The sequence below is a fragment of the Patella vulgata genome, chromosome 5 (genome assembly GCF_932274485.2).
Source record: "Patella vulgata chromosome 5, xgPatVulg1.2, whole genome shotgun sequence".
In the NCBI taxonomy this organism is placed as follows: domain Eukaryota; kingdom Metazoa; phylum Mollusca; class Gastropoda; family Patellidae; genus Patella; species Patella vulgata.
This window is the reverse complement of record NC_065883.2, coordinates 60,236,315-60,259,811: the sequence shown is the minus strand read 5'-3', so window position 1 is coordinate 60,259,811 and position 23,497 is coordinate 60,236,315. Positions and strand designations below refer to the sequence as shown.

The 23,497-nt window shown below is 32.3% G+C and overlaps 2 protein-coding genes and 3 long non-coding RNA genes across 5 annotated transcripts in view; 3 read left to right on the top strand and 2 right to left on the bottom strand.

Annotated features, from left to right (window-relative positions):
• Positions 1-2,635, top strand: part of LOC126821741 (uncharacterized) — a 40,551-nt gene extending 37,916 nt beyond the window's left edge. The window contains exon 3 of the long non-coding RNA XR_007680479.2: positions 2,507-2,635. This is a non-coding gene — a long non-coding RNA (uncharacterized LOC126821741). The remainder of the gene's footprint in view (positions 1-2,506) is intronic.
• LOC126821734 (uncharacterized) lies at positions 410-1,801 on the top strand. Its single transcript, XM_050550223.2, has 2 exons — positions 410-519; positions 679-1,801. The coding sequence occupies exons 1-2, from the start codon at positions 456-458 to the stop codon at positions 1,587-1,589; spliced, it is 975 nt and encodes a 324-aa protein (XP_050406180.1). The 5' UTR covers positions 410-455; the 3' UTR covers positions 1,590-1,801.
• A 69-nt stretch (positions 2,636-2,704) lies between the features above and the next one.
• On the bottom strand, positions 2,705-3,527 carry LOC130012895 (uncharacterized). The gene is made up of 3 exons (XR_008788138.1): positions 3,497-3,527; positions 3,291-3,376; positions 2,705-3,172 (listed from the first exon to the last, which is right to left on the bottom strand). It is a non-coding gene; the product is annotated as an uncharacterized LOC130012895 (long non-coding RNA).
• A 1-nt stretch (position 3,528) lies between these two features.
• Positions 3,529-4,780, bottom strand: LOC130012894 (uncharacterized). Its single transcript, XR_008788137.1, has 3 exons — positions 4,288-4,780; positions 3,984-4,029; positions 3,529-3,756 (listed from the first exon to the last, which is right to left on the bottom strand). It is a non-coding gene; the product is annotated as an uncharacterized LOC130012894 (long non-coding RNA).
• A 1,468-nt stretch (positions 4,781-6,248) lies between these two features.
• Positions 6,249-22,782, top strand: LOC126821733 (uncharacterized). Its single transcript, XM_050550222.2, has 19 exons — positions 6,249-6,382; positions 8,824-8,873; positions 9,163-9,241; positions 9,903-9,995; positions 10,667-10,789; positions 11,649-11,693; positions 12,776-12,874; positions 14,847-14,928; positions 15,303-15,512; positions 16,255-16,280; positions 17,668-17,789; positions 18,501-18,542; positions 18,814-18,888; positions 19,297-19,362; positions 20,149-20,237; positions 20,792-20,906; positions 21,071-21,176; positions 21,703-21,776; positions 22,184-22,782. The coding sequence occupies exons 9-19, from the start codon at positions 15,370-15,372 to the stop codon at positions 22,310-22,312; spliced, it is 987 nt and encodes a 328-aa protein (XP_050406179.1). The 5' UTR covers positions 6,249-6,382; positions 8,824-8,873; positions 9,163-9,241; positions 9,903-9,995; positions 10,667-10,789; positions 11,649-11,693; positions 12,776-12,874; positions 14,847-14,928; positions 15,303-15,369; the 3' UTR covers positions 22,313-22,782.
• Positions 22,783-23,497: the final 715 nt, after the last annotated feature.

The window sequence follows — 23,497 nt, the reverse complement described above, 5'->3', positions numbered from 1 at the left end:
AGGTGTTATAGGTAATTAGATGGAAAAAAACAAATATTGAAAGTGACTAAATATTCAGTCTTATAATTGGTGAGATGAACTCACTGTAATCGTTAAAGTGATGAATTTTATTCAAAAAATGACACTTGAATATAATATGAATTATGTTCAGTAAGCCTACACATTACACGGTCTTTATAAGGACACACAGAAGTCAGTCTGTCATATTTCATCATGGCAAACGTTCAAGTAAACATCCAGTACATCCCCAATGCTCAAGGTGGAGAAAACTTAGTCCATAAGAATACAAATTCCGAGTGAAGAATAGGAAGGCAGAACGAGTATACTGGAGATGTTGTATAAAAGGTTGTCCAGAAATCCCGAACACCCACCAAGGCTTTATTACCAAATATTCAAGAAACCACAACCATGTTGCTAACCCACACAAGGTGGCAGTCGACAAATTTCTCGTTGCCATGAAAACCAAGGTGCAAGAGGAAACCAAACCAGTCTGTGCCATCTATCAAGAAGAAGTATCAGGTATGTATTTATCTCTAATGTTGTGTGCCGTTGATTTAAATGATTCAACGTTAAAGCATACTGAACATGTTCTTCCGTAACAAACCAATCGAGTGTCTGGTCGAGTATTAATGATATAATAATATGTATAATAAATATTTTCTTTTTGTTTGTTTACAGCCCTTCGATCTGACCGTGACTCAGGTGAGATGATCAGAGAGATTCCAACATTCTATAGTTGCTGTGCTTCCCTGTATAGAGCCCGAGCAAAGATCCTCCCAGCACTTCCTCAGACCCGCAACGATATCCAGCTTCCAGATTCTTACACCAAGACCACATCCGGAGACGACTTCCTTCTCCACGCAGCAGCCGACAACAGGTTTCTAGTGTTTTCCACACAAGAAAATCTTTACCATCTCGCCAATGCAGACACTATATACTGTGATGGAACATTTAGCATGAGTCCTACCTTATTCACCCAGATCTACACTATACATGCCTTTGTACACAATAAAATGTTCCCTTTGGTGTATGCACTATTACCCGATAAGAAGGAGGCAACATATGTTGAGTTCCTCAGATGTGTTAGAGACAAAACATTGGCACTTGTCAATGTTAATCTTAACCCAGGCCATGTGTTTACAGATTTCGAAGTTAGTATGCAAAATGCTGTGAGAACTGTGTTGCCGAGGTCAGAACTAAAAGGTTGTTTTTTTCACTTTGGTCAGTGTATTTGGCGCAATGCGCAGAAATATGGACTACAAGCAGATTTTTCTCGGGTGCCAGAAATCAATAAAATCGTCAAGCAAGCAGCAGCATTACCATTAATTCCAATACAGCAGGTTGAAGATGTATGGCTGCATGCCCTTGATGATGCACCACTCCAAGATGCCAGAGTGTTGCAATTTGCAGATTACGTAACCGAGTTCTGGGTGGAGGGGCAGCATGGCAGAATGATGTGGAACCATTTCCACACTGAAGGTCCACGCACAACGAACCATGTTGAAGGATGGCATTCCAAGATAACATCCATTATTGCCACCCCTCACCCAAATATTTTTAAGTTGGTGGCTTTTTTTAAGAATGAATAAGCTTACTCCGAAGTAACCATTCTCCAGTTAGGTGCCAACGGAAAATTACGGCCTAAGAGAAGAAAGTACAGGCAACTAGAAACCCGACTCCAAACTCTGAAAACAGATCTTCAGAACGGTATAAAGACTGTATTCGAGTATGCCGATGGCGTAGCCCGTTTAACTACATTGTAAATTTTCATTGTTTATCTTGTTTTTGTGTGATGTATGATATACCCATGTATGTTATACTTTTATTGCATATTTTATATATAAAACATCGAAAATTGTTATATTTTCATTAAATTATAAAGTGCTAATGTGATGTATGATATATCCATGTATGTTATATTTTTATTACATATTTTATATATAAAACATCGAAAATTGTTATATTTTCATTAAATTATAAAGTGCTAATGTGATGTATGATATATCCATGTATGTTATATTTTTATTAAATATTGTATATATAAAACATCGAAAATTGTTATATTTTCATTAAATTATAAACTGCTAATGTGATGTATGATATATCCATGTATGTTATATTTTTATTAAATATATATAAAACATCGAAAAATAAAAAAAAAATTACATAAAATATTTGGGTTTTTTTTCCATCTAATTACCTATAACACCTAATCCTAATCCGCTTAATCCACTAATCCTAATTAGACCTTAATTGGATTAATCAAAAGTGGGCACAGTGAGGACACACCGAAAAAACATTAGCAGTGGTCGGTCAATCAAGCTCGTTAACTATTTATAACGCAAATTTTTCGATTCGGTTAAAACAAAATATACGTCCATTTTAATTGGCCGAAGGATGTGTGACTAATAGAAATATGGCGGGCGGACAAACTGACCAAATAATAATTGTATTTTTCCACTTGCATAATAATAAAAACTTGACTTTTATTATTTTATTTCTTCAGGCCAAGAACATGGAAAATTGGTAATTGCCTTGTATCACTTCTAACTATAAGGCACAGGGAGTCTTGGGCAGAAATGATAATAATATGGTTCTCAGATATGTTACTGTGTACAGACTGAACAAAAAATATTTATACACTGGGCAAAAATAAGATCCAATTTTAGTTTTTAGTTACACACTGTTAACCACCAATAGATGACAATAAATCATAAAATGTATTCAGCTCGACGTAAGACTTAAATAAATAGATACAGTTGGTTTAACTTGAATAGAAGTTTTAATTATCTATGCTGCATATATGCATATATCACCTTACAGCTGAATCACATTACATATCTTTTTAGTTGATGTTCATATCGTCTTACGTATTTGTCAACATCAATGTGACCTTGTTCTATGTCACATTAGCCTTTTCAGACTTGTCTCACCTTACAGCTGAATCACATTACATATCTTTTTAGTTGATGTTCATATCGTCTTACGTATTTGTAAACATCAATGTGACCTTGTTCTATGTCACATTAGCCTTTTGTAGCGACCTTACAAGTGCTGTCATGGGTGGTCTGCTATGAATGGGTTCTTCTGCAGAACCGACACTGGATAAAACTCTCTCCGCTATTGAGGAACATGACTTGGTAAAAACATTTCCTTTGGCTTCATGCTTTGCCTGTAATGATAAGATAAAACATATTAAACTACAAATATATTATTGGTTTATTTATATTTTATTTATTTACACACATATATAAATTTTTAATTTAATTGATATATATTTTTAAACCTACTGTAACTTTTATCTTGGTAGCCGTGTGTATACCGGGTTCTGCTGGGTGAAGATGGAACACCTCCAAATCGTAGTTTTCTTCTCTGTCTAAAATATATTAAATTCATTTATTATTATAGGGTTAACTAGAGTTAATTATCTATACATTTTGTAGCTGAAATACATTTCTATACAAGGTAGTTAACTAGGTAAAATAAATCACCCTACCTTAATTGTATAACTAAACCCTTATGGTTGTCAAACAACTTGGACTTGCCACGGGAGGAACCAGCTTCTACCTGCGTATACACCACTACGGGTTCTTCGTCGCAGAAGACACTAACGTCGGCATCGTCTGAGATGGAGGACTCCATGACCGGAACTGGCACATCGTATCGGGTTTCGGCTGTAAACGATTCTTCTACTTCCATAGGTTCAGTTGTTGGGACCTCCATAACTTCTTCTTGTTGTTCGTCCATATCTTCCGTCTGCTTATTAGATTTAAGGTTGTTTTTTTAAACATAAATTAGATTACAATTCAACTAACACAAAAGTGTAAAAAGATTTTTTTCTAGTCTGTGCCCGCGTTAATGTCTACTCTTGGCAAAATCGTTATAATATAAAAAAATCATGAAACAAGAATCAAAATGGCCGCCAATCGGGTCTCCAACGCCAATCCAACCTCCCAAGATATAATTTCAAAACAGATTCTTACCTGCTGGTTCAAGTCGAGCCGTTTCTGCTTTAATCATAATGTGATTCTGTAATGTAAGTATTTGAACAACATCGTAGCGCCGAACAACTAATGTTAATTAAGCATGATTTCAGAAAAATTGAACAGATTTGATAATAACATGCCGAAATTTTTTTCCTGACCGCGCCATATTATAAACATGAACTTCCGGTTTCAATTGTTGGAGTTTTTTTTAAGGAACAAAATACTAACATTATACAGAGAAACAATATCGATGCTAAATTACATACATGGTATTATTTTTTTTATATAAATATTCACAAACCTGCGGTCTTGTATTCTATGTGACCATTAGCTTACATTTGTCAAACATATCACTGCTCCAAAATCATTTCAGCACGTTGTTAAATGTTAAATTAATTGTGTGAAATCACTTCATTTAATGTCCGCTTCCACCGAGATGATATCGCAGACAAAATGTAGCCTATAGTACGTTGATTTTATCAACCAATCACATTCAATAACAGTTTTACTTATTTTCTTGTCAACGCATTTGGAGTCAATTGTTAAAATCACACCGGGCATGAGCGCTCAACAGGCCTTTGATCTACCAGTTTATTGGGCCCAACTTTATTTTAACTACAGACATCTTAACACCAATTAGCATTCAAGTCTGTCTGGCTATATTGTCTGAGTAAAAAATACCTTTCTCTTACTTGTGGACCCCGGATTAAGACTTTGTATGGAGTTCAAATTTAAAAAAAAAAAATTTGTTGACGGTACACATTACTTGTGTTAATTATATGGAAAAAACACAAGATTTGTGTTAATGCATTAAAAAGAACACAAGTTTGTGTTAATGCAATGAAAAACAACACATAACTTGTGTAGAATAATTTTCACACAAGTACTTGTGTTGAGATCCAACACAAGTTTTTTTTCAGTGCACACCAGTGTCTGTTTGAAGACGAGCGCTGATCTGATTTGCTGTGATGACACGATTTCTCAAGGCCAAGGTACGGATAAATCGATCCTGGGCTTGAGTTGTCGCCCTTGGTCGACCTGAGCGTGGTCTGTCCTGTACAGATTGTGTATCACGGTATCTGGACCATAGCCTGCTTATGACAGACTGAGAAACATTCATCGTCCGCTCCACAACCGCCTGTGTTGTGCCGATCTGTAGCATGCCAAGGGCACGTAACCTTTCATTTTGGGTAAGCCGACGCATATCAAAATTTGTTTTCTGGTCACTAAAACAATTAAACTGATGTTTCCACCCTGGAATTCAATGCCACAATGACTGTAACATTCAAAGTCAGAGTCGTGCAAATCTTGGGTTGGACCCCCATGATGATCCCAAGCATCACCTGCATTCCATGCGGTAGCTATTGGTGCGTTTGGGCGTCACATGTAACTGGAAATGTTTCTTCTGTTAGGTTCTATAGTGACTTTTTTCGTAGTCATTTGCATATTTTAGTATTATGCCCCCAAAATCAAATATCCCCTACTTTTTTTGAATAGTATATGTGATAGAACTGGTTAAACACGTTCCAGATATAATTTTAACACAAAGATCATTGCTACGATAGATGCCGTATGAAGATTTCAAGAAAGGGAAGTGACGAACGCAAAACGAAAACACGAGTTATCCTTCTATATAACTGACTGTGAAGGGACGAGTGCTAACAGATAAACGGGCGAATTTCTGCTCACTGATAATTCTATCGAAGACCAAAAGTTTTTATGCGAGGCTGTAAGAGAATATCTGATAATTCAAAAAACTAGATAATAAATTAAAATATTCTAGCTTCAAATGTTATATATATTTTTGAACACCTTCGCCATTTGATAAACATTAAATTATTTGACTGAAATTTTAAATATATTCATTTCTTATTATCTATTTTTGAACTAATTAGCAAGAAATACCAGCTCTTTGTTCAAAATCTTACATAATGCACCTTTAACTAAAGTCATGCTATTACTAGTAGTATTTTTTTTAATTTTGGAAACGTTACAACTTTTCAGGGCCCTCACATGGGAGGAGGCAGAGGGGGTGGGGGTATATGCCCGGGGCGACACTACTTCGCGCGGGGGGGGGGGGGGTATCTAAGTGTATATCAAAAATATTAAACCTGTGCACAAGGGCGCTACGAGGTATTAAACTGGATGGAAAATAGCCCAGAGACCATGGTCCGATAGGGACGAAAAGGGGCGGGGTTTATGCTTTAGGGGCGGGGTTTATGCTTTTTAACCAATCGGATGTGAGAAGTAGTTATATCTGCGGATCCTCGCGGGTTATTTCAAAACATAAATAAATAAGTATTATTTGAGATATTTTACTATTTATCCGACGTTAAACATCAACGAGAAAAGAAGGCACTGATATTTAATTATTCTGAATGAACAGGGTGAAACCAGTGAGTGACTTTACATTACTGGCTTATTTTGAAATAACAAATCGCTCGTGCTGGAACTCAAATCTCCAACTAAAAAGTAAAATGTTACACAGTGTACAGGGAATGGGATAGCCTACAATTATAACTTATATGTTAGACATAATGGTGGTAAAGCCTATAAACGTATGTTAGAACATAAAAGTATAGATTGTATTTACAGGCATGAAAATTTTTATTATAATACCTTGCAGATCTTTCAGTGTTAATACATGAGACCACATCCTATAACATAAGACCTTGATGATATCTTGAACAGTTTTAATGTACATGGGTCCTTTTCCTATAACACTTGAGCCCATAATGATAATGTACCTAGGTTGGTCTTTTTAATAGTTTTAATACATGAGACCATACTCTTTAACATACGACCACATGATAACATGATGGTCTCTTTAACAGTTTTAATTACATGAGACCATATCCTATAACACAAGAGACCATAATGTACCTTGATGGTCTTTTTAATAGTTTTAATACATGAGACCATACCCTTTAACATACGACCACATGATAACATGATGGTCTCTTTAACAGTTTTAATTACATGAGACTATATCCTATAACACAAGAGACCATAATGTACCTTGATGGTCCTTTTAATAGTTTTAATACATGAGACCATACCCTTTAACATACGACCACATGATAACTTGGTGGTCTCTTTAACAGTTTTAATTACATGAGACCATATCCTATAACACAAGAGACCATAATGTACCTTGATGGTCCTTTTAATAGTTTTAATACATGAGACCATACCCTTTAACATACGACCACATGATAACATGATGGTCTCTTTAACAGTTTTAATTACATGAGACCATATCCTATAACACAAGAGACCATAATGTACCTTGATGGTCCTTTTAATAGTTTTAATACATGAGACCATACCCTTTAACATACGACCACATGATAACATGATGGTCTCTTTAACAGTTTTAATTACATGAGACCATATCCTATAACACAAGAGACCATAATGTACCTTGATTGTCTTTTTAATAGTTTTAATACATGAGAAGATACCTTTTAACATACGACCACATGATAACATGATGGTCTCTTTAACAGTTTTAATTACATGAGACCATATCCTATAACACAAGAGACCATAATGTACCTTGATGGTCTTTTTAATAGTTTTAATACATACGACCACATGATAACATGATGGTCTCTTTAACAGTTTTATTCAGACGTGTATACATGTATTGTACCTTTATGGTCTCATCACCCGTTTTAATTACATAACACAATATAATATCTAACTGGTCTTTAACAGTTTTGATACATGAGACCATATACAGTAGATCATATTGTTCCTTAATGGTCCCATCAACTGTTCTAATAGAGACCCTATACATGAGATCATATTGCAGATTTGATACGATACATGAGACCATGTCACATCAACTGTTTTAATTACATAACATGAGACCATATAGTTCATTGATGGTCCCATCAACTATTTTAATTACATAACACAATATATCGTACTCGTCTCTTTAACAGTTTTGATACATGAGACCATATTGTTCACTCATGGCCCCATCAACTGTTTTAATTACATAACACCATATGATATTTTACTGGTCTTTAACAGTTTTGATACATGAGACCATATTGTTCACTGATGGTCCCAACACCATGTAATATCTTACTGGTCTCTTTAACAGTTTTGATGCATGAGACCATATACAGGAGACCATATTGTTCCTTAATGGTCCTATCAACTGTTTTAATATATGAGACCATATGCAGGAGACCATATTGCACATTGCACATGGTTTCATCAACTGTTTAAATTATTACTTGGGAGATATGATAGGTTGATGGTCTCTTCAACTGTTTTAATTTTTTAGTACAAAGCCCATAATGATTCCATGTAATATCTTGATGTTCTCTGTAGCAGTTTTGAATGGGCTTTAATTGTTTTACAGGGTTAAAGAGGTCTTACCTTTTCTACTTTTCCCTGTCAAGACAACCTTCCCCTCCCTATACCAACTTTTTCTTAAAATTTGCTGTTTTCTCTACCTTGCCATACATTTTATATGCTCACATTTCACATGGGAATATATTGTCATCACCCCTGTGGTAAGTCGTCTGTTCGTCCTCCGTCACTCCACAAATCTTGTAAATGCTCTACATATCAATTCTTTTTAGATTTTTTTTTTAGATTTTGGCTCATCATAAGGATTTAGACTCACGTATAAATTTGGTGTGGACCCTGTTGCCTATAATTGTATGCATAGTTATTTTCACTCACCCTAAACTTTGAAAAAAAAGACCATATATTGAGCTATTATACCATTTGATAGTCCCATCTGACATGGACCTTATAATGATAAGATGTAATCCATTTTCATGTTTATTTCATTTTAAAACATTTTATCTTTCAGTTAATTAAAAGATGTCATCTGTTAAGGCTTGGAAAGCCTTGAAATTAAAGGTTAATATACATTTGATTATTCACCCATGACAATAGTCTGCAGAGTCAGGAACCAGAGAATAGGCATCAATGCCTTATGCCCAAGCCAAGTGCAGCGGACCCCACAATTATTTCATTTAAATGGGGGCAGAATGGTCTCAAAAACTAATGGAACAAGTGTCAATTTTGCCACAAATTTAATATTTCTGGTCAATTACCAACACCTACCATGTTTTTCAAATATAATTATAACAGTCTTTAGCACTATTGGTTTAATTGAAATTCTAATTACTCTGAGCATATTTTGTAGATTAAGAAATACAACGACAAGAATCCAACGGCCAATGTCATTTGCATTGGCATGGTAAACAACAATTATGTTGGCTGTGGTATGTATTTCAATTTCTTCCTTTAGATTTGTTTTCACTCTTTGTTTCGAAATGAGTTATGTGTCAGATTCAATAACATGTACATGTTTCTAGTGAATCACCATTATAAGGATCACATCAGATAAAGTACCAAGAACATTGCTCTGAACCTAATAATGCTGCATCAATATTTATGAAATGATAAGGAATGAATCACTGAATGAAATGGGGTTTTTAACGTCCTACTTTTCTGCTCTTACCGAGCTAATAAAGACGGACATCCGGGGTGCTATGAGGGAAATTTTCCCCGAAGAGCAATTGAACTCCAACTGTCGTAGGTTCTTTTACGTGCACGCCAAGGTGTACACAGGACCTTCGTTTTTTTCCCATCCAAACAAGTACATTCTGCTAGAAACAATGCTGGAAAATGCCGGGGAACTTTCTCTGCCAATCACCGGGATCGAACATGGGACCTCCTGGTTAGCGAGCCAGCGCCTATCTTACCCAGTCAATGATATGGAAATGATTGAATGACTATTATGACGTATGATCAGAAAAAAAAAACGATTGGTAAGCTTACTCTTACAAATTTGTTCAATGAGCTGCAATAACTGTCTTTTAATTAAATATTGATTAATAATTTACATGAAATTAGACAAGTATTATTTATTTTCTTTTGAAGGCAGCTCAAAAATGATGAGCAAATTTTATGAAAATGAGAAAGTTGTAGAGCTGTACCGAGAAGCAGTAAACAGTCAACAATTTTTTGGTGATGGTTTGTATAAAATTATTTATTCAATATCATGCTTTTATGCATCCTCAACATGTGCCAAGATATTACTGTATTCATCTGATACCATAGCCTGGCTGTGTTACTGAGTTTTCTGTAAATTGAGAGATTGACGTCTTTGGCAGGTTTTGAAGCCTGAAGTTACTGAGACATGAAAAACATTAGCGATGTTAGAATATTAACGGGCTTCTCAGGCCCCTTATACGCCCACAAACAGCAAACACACCCAAATTCCACAGAGTAGGTTATTAAAAGTTTTTTGAATAAACGCTGTACTGAGCTTTAAAAGTAGAAAGGGAAAAATAACTTTCAAACTTTATGATCCTATAATTTAAATATGGCTTTTCCATATGACCCAATTAACAATCTCACCACGTTTTAAAGACTTACTTTGAGAACTTTGTATCACATTCACAAGATTTCTATTAATTTTTTTCTTACTTTGATTATCATCTTGGGATTGCAAGGTAAACAGTTGTACTGTAGCTGTAAAGTACATTTAGCCGAATTCTGATCACTACAGCATGGGTAACATGCCCACTAGAATTTGTTAAAATTACAGTAATGTTATTTAGATATTAGTAAGTAATCAGTTCTGTCCTTATCCAGGTATCCTTATTAAATTTTTTGCAGTCCCAATTGAATTGATATTTCAGAGCCTAGTTATATGCCGAAAACAACTGTATCAACCTATCTAAATAAAACTGCGACTGAGATGGATGTGCATGAGATGCGATCGGTCATCACATCTTTACTTTTAAAATCAGATGCCATTACTAGTAAGTCATTTGTAATTGTACTTTTCCTGCTTTCAGTTTTTTCTTTTGTTATTGAAAAAAAAATGAGTTTATAATGTTGATTTAAACAATATTTTATTAGAATAAGATTCATGTTAAGTGCATACATGTTAATTAAATAGTTAAGATTAAAAAACTACTTTATGAAAGCTTTGTGTGAATAATAGTGTACACACTTAAACTATAGCTAAAATAAATGGTTCTTAGTTTATTATCTCCCTAAGAGAAGCATTCAACAAACAATATTTATAGACTCATACATTATATTCTATTATTAAAGATGCATTATGTAAGAATTAAATCTTATTTCTGGCTTCAAATGTTACATAAATTATTATTTAGACATTTATTCACATAACAAGCCCATAATCAACTCTCTAGATCTTCCGATGGCTCTGATTTTAAGTAGATTAGAACATCGTGCCCACTCAATAATTAAATCACTTATCAGTTAGTTGGTGGATAATCGAGACTTAGTTTATTATCTTGGAAATATAGTGCTTTGGCAATCGAGACTACACTATTTCTTGTCAAAATTTCAAACCGCTCATAACTGCGTCCAGAATAAAGTAATTTGACTGAAATTTTCAATATTTTCATTTTACATTATCTATTTTTAAACTATTATAGCACGAATAGTCAGCTCCTTGTCTACATCTTACATAATGCATCTTTAATTGTTAAGTACCCTATATGCATGCTGCCCTAAATGACTGTTTTGAAGGAGAAACAAAGTTTCAAGTTCAAGTACTGACATTTTTTATTTTCAGTTGTTATTCTTTGATTTATGTTAAATATGACGAGTTATCTTTTTTAAACAAAGTTTGTTTTTACTTTAAAGTTTATTGTTGATGTTGATGTTGGATTGTACTGGATCACTGACATGGTGAGTTACTCAGTCATATGCATTATATAGTGCTGTATTATATCCATATGTATATATTAACATTTGGCATTTCATATCACTATTTAACACCAGTAAATCCAGATGGTATTCATATAGGCTATGAATACTATTTGGTCAGCTGATCAGATGTAAGAATACATGCACATCATTCCAGAACTACTTTTAAAATTATTAAAATATATACTGGACAAACTTTTATTAAATTAAATTGATACAAAAAAGTATTGATACATAAAATATTATGTCCATTGATTATTTATGGGGGGGGTTTTCTCTCCTTTTTCCACACACTATATTATGTATCACGATGACGTAATAAGGTTACAGAGGGAAATTTGAATGTTTTCATTTAAAATAGAATAATAATAACAGAATAAATGAGTCCGAAAAAGAGAAATATAAATATAAGCATTGAACTTTTACCAAATGGTGGTTATAGGCAGTATGAATACCATCTGGGTGACAGGTAAATAATCCTGAAGTCCTAGCAAACTTCATTCTATTTACCTGTCACCCAGTTTCCTGTCACCCAGATGGTATTCATATTGCCTATAAACACCATCTGGTAACAGTTCAATCCTTAAGTGGATGAGTAAAGATTTCCAAAATAAACAATAAAATCATCATGATGTTAATCGTCATATCATTTCTTTGATGGGTGTTCTTTTTATTATGCATCCACATTTACAGTTTGTGGTGTCCATATAAGTAATGTCCTGCTGAAAATAGTAAACTTTCAGATATTGATTAATTCATAACCAGTGTGACCCCTTTAATTAATATAGTTTTCACAAATTATTACTGTTTTCAGAGTTATAACCCTAGTTTGTCTGAAATTGGTCAAAATTCACAATATTTCCAGACCACTATTCAAAATGAGATTCTTTTAGCTGTTTAGAGAGAGTTTTAAAATGATGATGCATGTAAATAAAACTAGATATCAAATGATTCCATATATTAACAGTGTTAATTGTTTTAAGGGTGGGTGTCTGCCATCAAGAATTTTTATTTCTTTGTGTTATTTGAAATCAAATTTACATATCTATTTATGAATCTTTTAGCTAAAGAACAAAGAAGAAATTTTTTTGATAAGGATAGTAATTGTCCAGTATGGTGGGGGATCACTGATGTCCCATTCTGTTCTTTAAATCACCCAAAAGGTATGTTAATTTTGTAATCAGTTAGTACAAAGATAGAATCTATAAAATACTGGGTTATCAGTGTAAATAGAAAACTATTTAAAGAGTTTTTATTTCAATACTACTGAAATTAACAAGTATAGCCTGCCGGATTTAGATTATTTCCTGGAAAAAAGTCCCATCAAAGCAAACTTGGTCTCAAATGAAAGGTGGGATCCGTAGGTACTCCAGAAAAAAATGACCCATCATGATCGCTTGGGGAAAATGTTTGGGGCGGGGTCAAAGGTCAAAGTTGACCAATCAAAAAATAGCAGTCAATGTCTCAAAAACTATCAATGTTAGACCCTATAAATTTATTATTAACATTGTGTACACAATTTCTACTATGTTAAATGAGTGAACAGCGAAGTCCAATACTCTGAAGGTTATTTAAGGTTATTTAAAACATAAGCAGAAATACAAAACAAATTCCACAAAGATGCATCAGCTAAAGTGTTAGTACATGTTAATGGAAAGTCAAATCTCACAAACCCTACATTCCTGAAAGGCTGTGTCTACCAAATTAAGTGTAGATGTGGAGAATAATACATTGATGAATTCAAACGACCCTAGACTATGTGCATGTGTCCAAAGCCCCCCCGTTTCCTAGCTCCGTTACTATAATCTTACTTAATGGTCCTCTCATTTTTTTTTAAAATGAAATATGATTGAGTTAAACGTTTCGTCGACAGATTAACTCGGTCATTTTGAGACAACCACATAGGCCTAACTTATCATTTCTATGGTGAAACTTTGCAAAGGTGGAACTTTGTCCAGACACTCACATTTAAGTCCATTGGTATAACATGAGAAATCTGTTATAATAATATAAAACACGACGCCCCGACAAGATTTCAGTGTTCGCTATCAAGCCAACAAATTTAAAAATAAGAATCGTCAGTTTTGGCCATTTCACCCTGGCCTCCGCTTTCTCGTCCTTATCAGAGATAGAAGGAGAATTCGCACACTTAAAGGGACTATCTGGATTTGCACAGAGTCTGAAAAATAATCGCCAATATATATAGTCGTTTGAATGTGAACATCAAAACTGCTTATCCGGACACGTAACCCTTTTAAGATTTCGGGTCAATTTTTTTTGTTGGGTTACCCGATAATCAACATTAGTAACAAGATTAGTAATAATTATACCCTCAGTACAGTCAATATTTTTTGGAATTTTGAATATTATTAACCATATCTTGATGTCCAATTGGACATATTCCCAGTCGGATGTTTGCCAACTAGTATAGGACATGTCCGGCATATACAGGCGAAATAGCATCCCTGCTCTGTTGCAATTGTAGATATCAGCCCCTGAACCACAGTGGTGACGTCAGAGGTATTTTGTCCAGTATGATTACCATACAGCTCAGTCCTAACACTTTCCAATCCACATCAATAATATTATGATAATAAGTAGGCATATTGACTAGAAAACAATCTTAGTTTAAATACATCAATGCTTTTAAGTACACATACTTGTTTGGAATTTTGAGAGTTTATTGAATTTAACCTCGCGACCAAGTGATGTTATATATCCATAAACCATATAATACAGCATTCAATTCTTAAATGAATTTACAGACGTTGAAGTAAATACTGTTGATCATCTTGGAAGCATTTAAAAGGTTGACTATTTGAAAAGCACTTCTTTTCGTTTAAGCATGTTATAATTGAGCTTTAGCTAGAGAAATTGTGTTGGAAATTGCAGTGCTAATACACTTTTCCGCATTCCTCCACATCTTAATATTACTGTGTCTTTAAAATTTGATGTTAACTCATTCCAGAAGTACAGTGTAACATGAATTTAGATGAAGATACTTAAACATAGATGTTTTATTCTCATGAATTATTCAAATCCTGCACTATTCATACAAAACCCTTTGCCCCTTAATTGAGATTTGAAAACATTTATTTATGTTTGAACATTTTGTAAATTTATATATATTTACAGGAGGACAACCACGGGCAAAAAAGGAACAATTGGTTAAATTAATCAAATCAGCACAGGAATATTTTAATATTAAACCAAATAGGTTTGTATGATTTTTGTGTTATCACCAGATGACCTTTGACTGACAACGGGCTGAAGAATTTAATGACAAATTAAGCTTTGCCCACTGCTGAAATATAGGGTAGAAAAGAGGGATATTTTTGTTATGACATCAAAATATTATATACTGATGAGAGTTCATGAACTCAGAACTAACCTAGCATTTCTTTTATCCACAACCATGGGATATCTTTTTTTGCTCCAGACACACTCCTATATATTCTACTTACCTGTACCTACCATAGTAGCTAATTTATTGGCTGCCCCTATTATAATAATTAATACACTAGATTCAAATGCCATTGAGGTTACATTAAAGCGAAGTAAATCTGAACTAACTTTTTTCATTTTTTTTAGAAATAAGCTTACACCAAGTGATGAAATTAACGCTGAAGAAATTGAAGAAATTAACGCTGAAGAAGAAATGAACGCTGAAGAAATTGAAGAAATTAACGCTGAAGAAATTGAAGAAATTAACGCTGAAGAAGAAATTAACGCTGAAGAAGAAATTAACGCTGAAGAAATTGAAGAAATTAACGCTGAAGAAATTAATGCTGAAGAAATGAGGTCAGTTTACTATTATTAATTTGAGTTTAATTTTACTGTTAATTTTTCACACTGATCGATGTTTTACTCCGTTGTATATTAAAGATGATATTTGAAATAATTTAGGAGTACGAGATGAGGTCAGTATATCAGAAGTCCTAATTTGTAATCAATCTTGCTTATTTTATCTGCATAAATGTATCGTTTTACCGATTTATTGAGTAACTTTTACCTTTTACAAAATTACCATATTCTTTTGTGTGTAATCAACATATGATCATCATCCCCATCATCATCAATTATTAGGCCTAGTCAAGAGAACTAATCAAGTTAAATGATGTTGTTCTTTATTTGATTCTTATTACATGTATACACTTACTGGTACATTTAAATGTCAACATTTATTGTTGTCAATTTTTCTGTTAATTTCCCTGTTTTCTGATGATTGATTTTACAGATAGCGACTATTTATCAATTGATTGTTTATGTAGGCGCTAGGAAAAGACCTATTTTAATGATTTCCAATAATTACTTTTTGGGTTGGTGATCTTAACTCTTTATAAATGCACAAGTGAAAACCTTTATGGACTGTTGAGACGATTTCGATGCTGTATTTTGCATGGCCTGGCAATCTATATTTTAATATATTTTAATATATTATTCAATTTTCTTCAAAGAGCAGTCCTGTCAGCATATATATTTAAGAAATTAAAGCATCTGTTAAAAGTCTTTCAATCACTCTAATATCTCATTTTATTTACAGTGACAACTCTGAGAATATAGAAAGATGTAAGTTCAATTTTTATATTGTTGTCACCCGTCTACAGTCTAAATAGTAAGTGCAGGAGGACCGCACCACACATAAACAATCATCCAAGACACAGTGTTTAAGGTCATGAGACGAAGAATCCTATTCATTTTCAGCAATTTTCCAATAATCACTGCCAAAGTTATTGCCCTTGATCAGTTTTCACAATCTTCTAGATGCTCTAGAGACCACAGTTATCATCTGATTGACTTTAAATTTATACACAGTGTTTATGTTCATAAGCTGACGATGCTGATAATTGCTTTTGGAATTGTTGCCCTTAATAACTTTTTAAAATTGTGTGGACCCATTAGTTAAATCTGTCACTAAGAGAGATCTGTGATAAGAACTATACATCTAGAAATGGAATTTTAACTTGTCAGTAACAACTATAGATATAGGTTCTGTATACAAAATGCATTATTATTGGGAATTGCTGTTGAATGGATGACACTGTAGAACTGTGAACAGAATGTATTGTTATTTTGCTTGCATATTAAGCTGTGAATAAGGAAAACAATTTGGATAGTGTTCAAATTAGTAACAGAGAGGTAAAACTTTCATAGTTATTGGATATTATCAGGTTGAATTGATGGTTTTTAACATTTTAATTATAATATATTTTCAAAAAGTTATTTATGCTTTAGGTTACATCTCTTAGTCTTCATAAGTTAATCAGATTGTTTTAATTTGCAATACATTTAAAGATTGCAATTTATTATCGTGTGTTTTCTTTAAGGATATGTAATGTTTTCTTTCATAGTGGTAACTTATGAGTGAATAAGCTTAATTGATTTTTTGAATAATCTTGTGGACACTCTAGAGCCTAAAGTTATCATTCAATTGACTTAAAATTTATACACATACAATCAAATTTTAATTATTTCTGATAATTACTTTATGGATTATTACTCATGATCAGTTTTTAGTGTCGTATGAATGCTCCCATTATCCACAAAAGAATAAATATGCGACAACCTTTGCGGATTGCTTGGACGACTTAGCTGCTGTTGGCGTATGTTTTGTTGCCTGGCAACCTATCTTAAACATATGGGGGGGAAAATGAAGTTAGATGCATAATTGTTCGTAAGCTTCATGTTTATATTTGTATATCACTAGTCCAATATGTCCTACTCTTTTCCTGATGCTTGACTTCTCTGTGCTATTTGTATGGTCAGCGAGGTTGATAATAAAAGGTAAACTGAAAAATCATGTAAAAGTTATAACCTTTGTGAATATATTGTATACATTTCAACACTTTTAAATGAATATTTAGTTATCTATCATGTCAAATAAATGCTTGTCAAAGCTCTGATTTTATATTTAAATGTTTGAGTGCTTAAATTGTATGTATATTTTTACATATAGATATACATAGTATTTGGCAGAAAAGACACAATACTAGAGAAAACCATCTACTATTCAATATTGAAAATATTAATATCTATACCAACACGATACGTTTTGCTAAGGACAAGATACCTGATGAGGTTAGTAATATTTTAAAAAATAGCATAAGTATGTTTTATGTAGTCATTTATTTATTTATTTATTTAAAATATTTATATATTTTTTTTGTCATTATTCACTTAACTGTTAAATAGCTGAATTGCTTTATTAGCTTGATACAAGCATTTCCATAACATTTTTAAAATGTGCACCAAGAATTATGATCTACATAATGAAGTGATTATTGCCCTTGTCAAAAAATGTACCCAATTCGTTCGAAGATGACAAATCTTGATCATTCTTTAAAATCGTGCATTTATTGATCTAAGGTACCCTATGTAAATTCTGCCCTTTTGCACACTCTGGAGGTCACAATTCCTGGTCATGAATGTGATTTTATTTCATTATCTGGGTCCTTGGAAAATGGGAAATAGAATTAATCGATGAAACATTGTTTGACAAACACAGAAAATGTTTCTGGTAGGAAAATAATGGAGCTGCTTTTGAGAAATCTGGTGTATGATCACTTGAAAAATTGAATAGGATGTCAATTTTTTATAATACATGACACTTGTTTGCACTTGTTGGCTAGCTGCCACTACAATTTCGCTTATGTCATAAAGACTTGCCATTACTGTCTATAAAGTTTAATACATTTAGCTTATATGGTATTATTTCTTTGATCATAATTATTCACTATAAAGCTTGATAGATTTACACAGATATATGATTTGGATTTGGATTTATTGCAGGTGATTGATGCATACATGTTCTCTATTATAAGGCAGCAAAAGGTATATATTTTTTTCACTTTTTTCCAATATCCATTTATTATTGGTATACAGAAAATCCATGTAGAAAAAAAATGGAATAGAACAATTAGACTATAGTTCTGTTGTTTATTGTGCGGACTGTAGTGCCAGAATGTTATGATAAGACCTTGAACTTCTGATCAATATTTCTGACGTAGATGTAATAACATGTCTGATTAATTTTCTGTTTAAGAAACTCTATCACTAATTTAATAGATGTAAAATTGTTGTTTCATAATGCTTATTATTACAGAGTAATTACCAATATTTAAAGTGTACATTGATGTCAATGATATTTGATGTCAGGCAACAAGCTGCAGTATCAGAGGTAACAAAATATTGTTGACTTTCTTGCTCAAATAGAAAATATGACATGTTTAAATTTTATAGTTAGATATTGAAATGGTAAAATGAATTATATGTGTATAAAATACAATTGTAGACTGTTCATTGACGTATACAGGGTGGGGGGTCACTAGAAATTTAGAATATTTTGATCGTAAATCACAGGTTTTTCTTTAAAGTGTGCTTGGATTAGTTTTTGTTGATTTTAGCGCAAGCACAGATGACTTTGCTGCTAGTTGGTGCATTGGAGACCAGAGAAGCCCTCATCTATGTTTTGTATTTAGTCTTAGATGACAGAGGTTATTAGTTGATCTATGTTTCATTACCTGGCAACATATATTTTAGGAAACATAACCGTTAAATTATATTACTGTTATTCTTGAAATTTCAGTTGGAAATAGTTGGCGAGACAGTAATTGGTGTACTGAATATTGGTTCCAACCACTGGATGCTAATAGTAGGTTCTAAAATATTCTATTTCAAATGTGATATAATATGTTTCATCCCAATCTCTTGCAACTAACTGAAACTTTGGTTTAATTAGTACTGCAATATTTTTTGGTTATTTTGTTCATTTCCAACTTTTAGGATCTGAAATTTCAAAATCTTAGAAACGCTAATCTAATTGATATTCCAAGAACGGATATAGAGGTGTAATTCTTCAATGTATGTGAGAAAGAGAGAGTTGGATGATAAAATGATGACATTTGACAACTGCCGTTGTAGTTTAAAATAGTCCAGAGTACATGTTGCCAATCTGTCACTTAAGATGAATAGCGTAGAAAATAGGTCTTGTTTGTGAAATGATGATCCCCAGTTGGGGATTAATGTTTCTTTCTTTTTGTTATGAACAAATGATAATTTCAATAGATATGCATACTAAAATTGTGTTAGCAAATATCAGATGGTAGCATTGCATTAAAATCATTCCCGGTACATCTTTTTTGACCTTACCGTCTACTCAACATCCGATGTTCTTTTTATTGCAATAAAATATTTGGTTATTCTCTGTGTGCAATGCAAATTGTACCTTAAATTAACAATTCACGCTCCAGTCTAGGCACTTCTATATCTGCAAAATTAACCACAGGGAGGAACTGGACTGGGAAAATACATGTGATCACAAAGCTACCCCTTCCAGTATTGAACATAAAATTTGCAAACTTCTAGACATATTATTTGCATGTAGTTTTATATTTTTAACTGTGTATAAGTGATTGAATTTCCACGGCTTCAATTTAAGGTTATATACATAAACACGAAAACAATTCTACTGGTTGATCCATTGGGAGAGCTAGAAAGATCAAAAAAAGAAATACTACAGAACTGGAGGTAATTTTTGTAGACAGTTCATAGCCAGTAATTGTTAGGCTTTAAATCTTTGTCATATACTGTCATATTGCACATTTGTATATTATGAATCCACTGTGATTTGGCAAGATATACTTAGAAATTCTCTTTTTGTATACCCACATTAAAGTATGGTTGTATATTGCTGTCACCCCTGCCCGTCTTTTGGTCAGTGTCGAAAATTTCTTGTGAACACTCTAAAGACTACATTATCATCAGATCTTTATAAAGTTTATTTGCATTGTTTAGATTAGTGATATGTAAAAGCATACCAAATTTCGTTAATAACTTATGACTCTTGCACTTATTGTAGGATATTGTAAACACTTTAGCGACAAATGTTATCATTTGATTAACTTGAAATTTATACACAGTTTTTATGTTCATTAGACAAATAAGAAGAATCCTATTGATTTTTAATGTTATGGCATTCATATTGTTGACATGTAGTCCCCACAAAGTATTCTTGAATCAATGGGAAGTTAAGACCTTTGTACCTCTTGTTCATTATTTATATACCTTACCTTTTTATTCAGAAATTTCATCAATATCAATGAATCAGTTTGTTCAACTGTTGATGGTTGGGTGGTAAATGGTATTCCTCACCCCAAACAGCCTGATAGTATTTCTTGTGGAGTGCTATGTCTAAAGGTTTGTATTATGTTTGCCAATCATTTCTATCAACTATGGTTTTGTAGGTACAGATAATATAAAACATATTTAACTGAAGAAATTTGTATTGGTTGAGGCATGTTGCTAGCATGTTTATAATTATCGATCTTAATATCTGAAAATATGAAATAATCTATTTCTAGTTTGCTGAAAAGATAATTAGCGGACTTGAAGTGTCATTTTCTGTCACTGATAATGATTTATCCACTTATAGAATGGAAATTTTAAAAACCATTTTTAAAATTCAAGGTAAGTTTTGGAACAAATCTCTGATCTGTCTAGATTTGTTTGCAATTCTATTTTAGTATTACATTATATTTTAATGATATACTGATATTGTTCTACACAGGGTTAAAGTTAAACAGTCCTATATTTTATTTCGAGATGTGTAAAACCTCTACCAAACATTGTGTCTCTAACCAAGATATCATCTTGTCAGATATTTCTCACACTATTTGGCTGTAAAATTTTAAATAGAAATTTCAATTCCTTGATTAGGAAAACCTGGGTTTTCTGGAAAAAAGTTCATTAAGTATGCAAATTTCAAACCAAATGTCAAAATGTAAAGAAATAGCCTACTTACCAAGTTTGACGGTTTCAGTTCAATTATTGAGGCATTTGAAATATTGCTAAAACAATTAACTCGTTTAGTTAGATACTTGCCTCCAATTATTTTTCATTGATTTAACTTCACTGGAGATTTCTGTGTGTGAAAATAACTTTATTTAGCTTGGTTTCCATGATTACATTTGAAATTTGCCATTTGATTTTCCAGGAAGCACCGTTTCAGATATCTGTAGAATCTGCAGTACAAAATATCCAAAAGGTCAAGTTAATAATATACAGTGGGTAAGAAATATTAATCATTCTTGTGCTCTTTAGGGGGAGGAATGTATATTGTGATGCCGCATTACATGAACCCCATGTGGCTTAGTCATTGTAAGAAATAGAAACTTCCTATAGTATAATAATACCGCTTCTTCCTTAGCCCTGTTGGTGCAGAAAAGTATTACATTAAACTCAATTTCATTTCATTTATACTTGCATACTAATACACCTCCAGTTTTAAAAGTACTCAGTTTCTTTAAAATGTTAAATTATGATAGAACAGCTTAGACCAGCACTCAAAAAGCTATCTAGAGGTTTTGTGTGTTTAAAGTATTCTATATCTCATTCACATTTAAGAATCATGATTTTTATAGGTTGTTAAATTTATTATTTTAATGTTGACTTTTGTGTTTATTTTTTTTTTATAGATTGGCTGTGATAAATGCATGGTGTTTTGGGTTCACTATAAATGTATGAGAACACTGAAAACATTCTCTGAGCTTTCTACCTTGGTATATATATGCCCTTTATGTACATACATACCATCAAATTGGTAAGAGTTCATAACCTGGAATTCTAAGCTATTGAGCATTACACGATTATCTTATATCAATGTATAAATTATTATATAATATACAGGTTGTATGATATATTGGCAATATTTAATATCAATGTATAAATTACTTTACTATCTGATATATAGACTATATAACTATATGATAATACTACTACATTTACTCTCTGGCTTTATTTAATGTCAATATATTTATCCCTATACATGTATCTAAGCTATATTTAATATCAATTATTACTGTATAATATAAGGACTTTGTTTATAATGATGTACAGGTTATATTTCAAATTGGTATATCAATTACTATATGATGTACAGGTTATATTTGATATCAATCATTAAATTACTATATGATGTACAGGTTATATTTGATATCAATATGTAAATTACTAAATGATGTACATGTTATATTTGATATCAATCGTTAAATTACTATATGATGGACAGGCTATATTTGATATCAATATGTAAATTATTATATGATGTACAGGCTATATTTCAAATCAATATATAAATTACTATATGATGTACAGGTTATATTTGATATCAATCGTTAAATTACTATATGATGTACAGGTTATATTTGATATCAATATGTAAATTACTATATGATGTACATGTTATATTTGATATCAATCTTTACATTACTATATGATGTACAGGCTATATTTGATATCAATATGTAAATTATTATATGATGTACAGGCTATATTTCAAATCAATATATAAATTACTATATGATGTACAAGTTATATTTGATATCAATATATAAATTACTATATGATGTACAGGTTATATTTGATATCAATATGTAAATTACTATATGATGTACAGGTTATATTTGATATCAATCGTTAAATTACTATATGATGTACAGGTTATATTTGATATCAATATGTAAATTACTATATGATGTACATGTTATATTTGATATGTAAATTACTATATGATGTACAGGCTATATTTCAAATCGTTGTATAAATTACTATATTATATACAGACTATATTTGATATCAATATGTAAATTACTATATCATGTACAGGTTATATTTGATATCAATCGTTAAATTACTATATGATGTACAGGTTATATTTCAAATTGGTATATAATTTACTATATGATATACAGGCTATATTTGATATGTAAATTACTATATGATGTACAGGC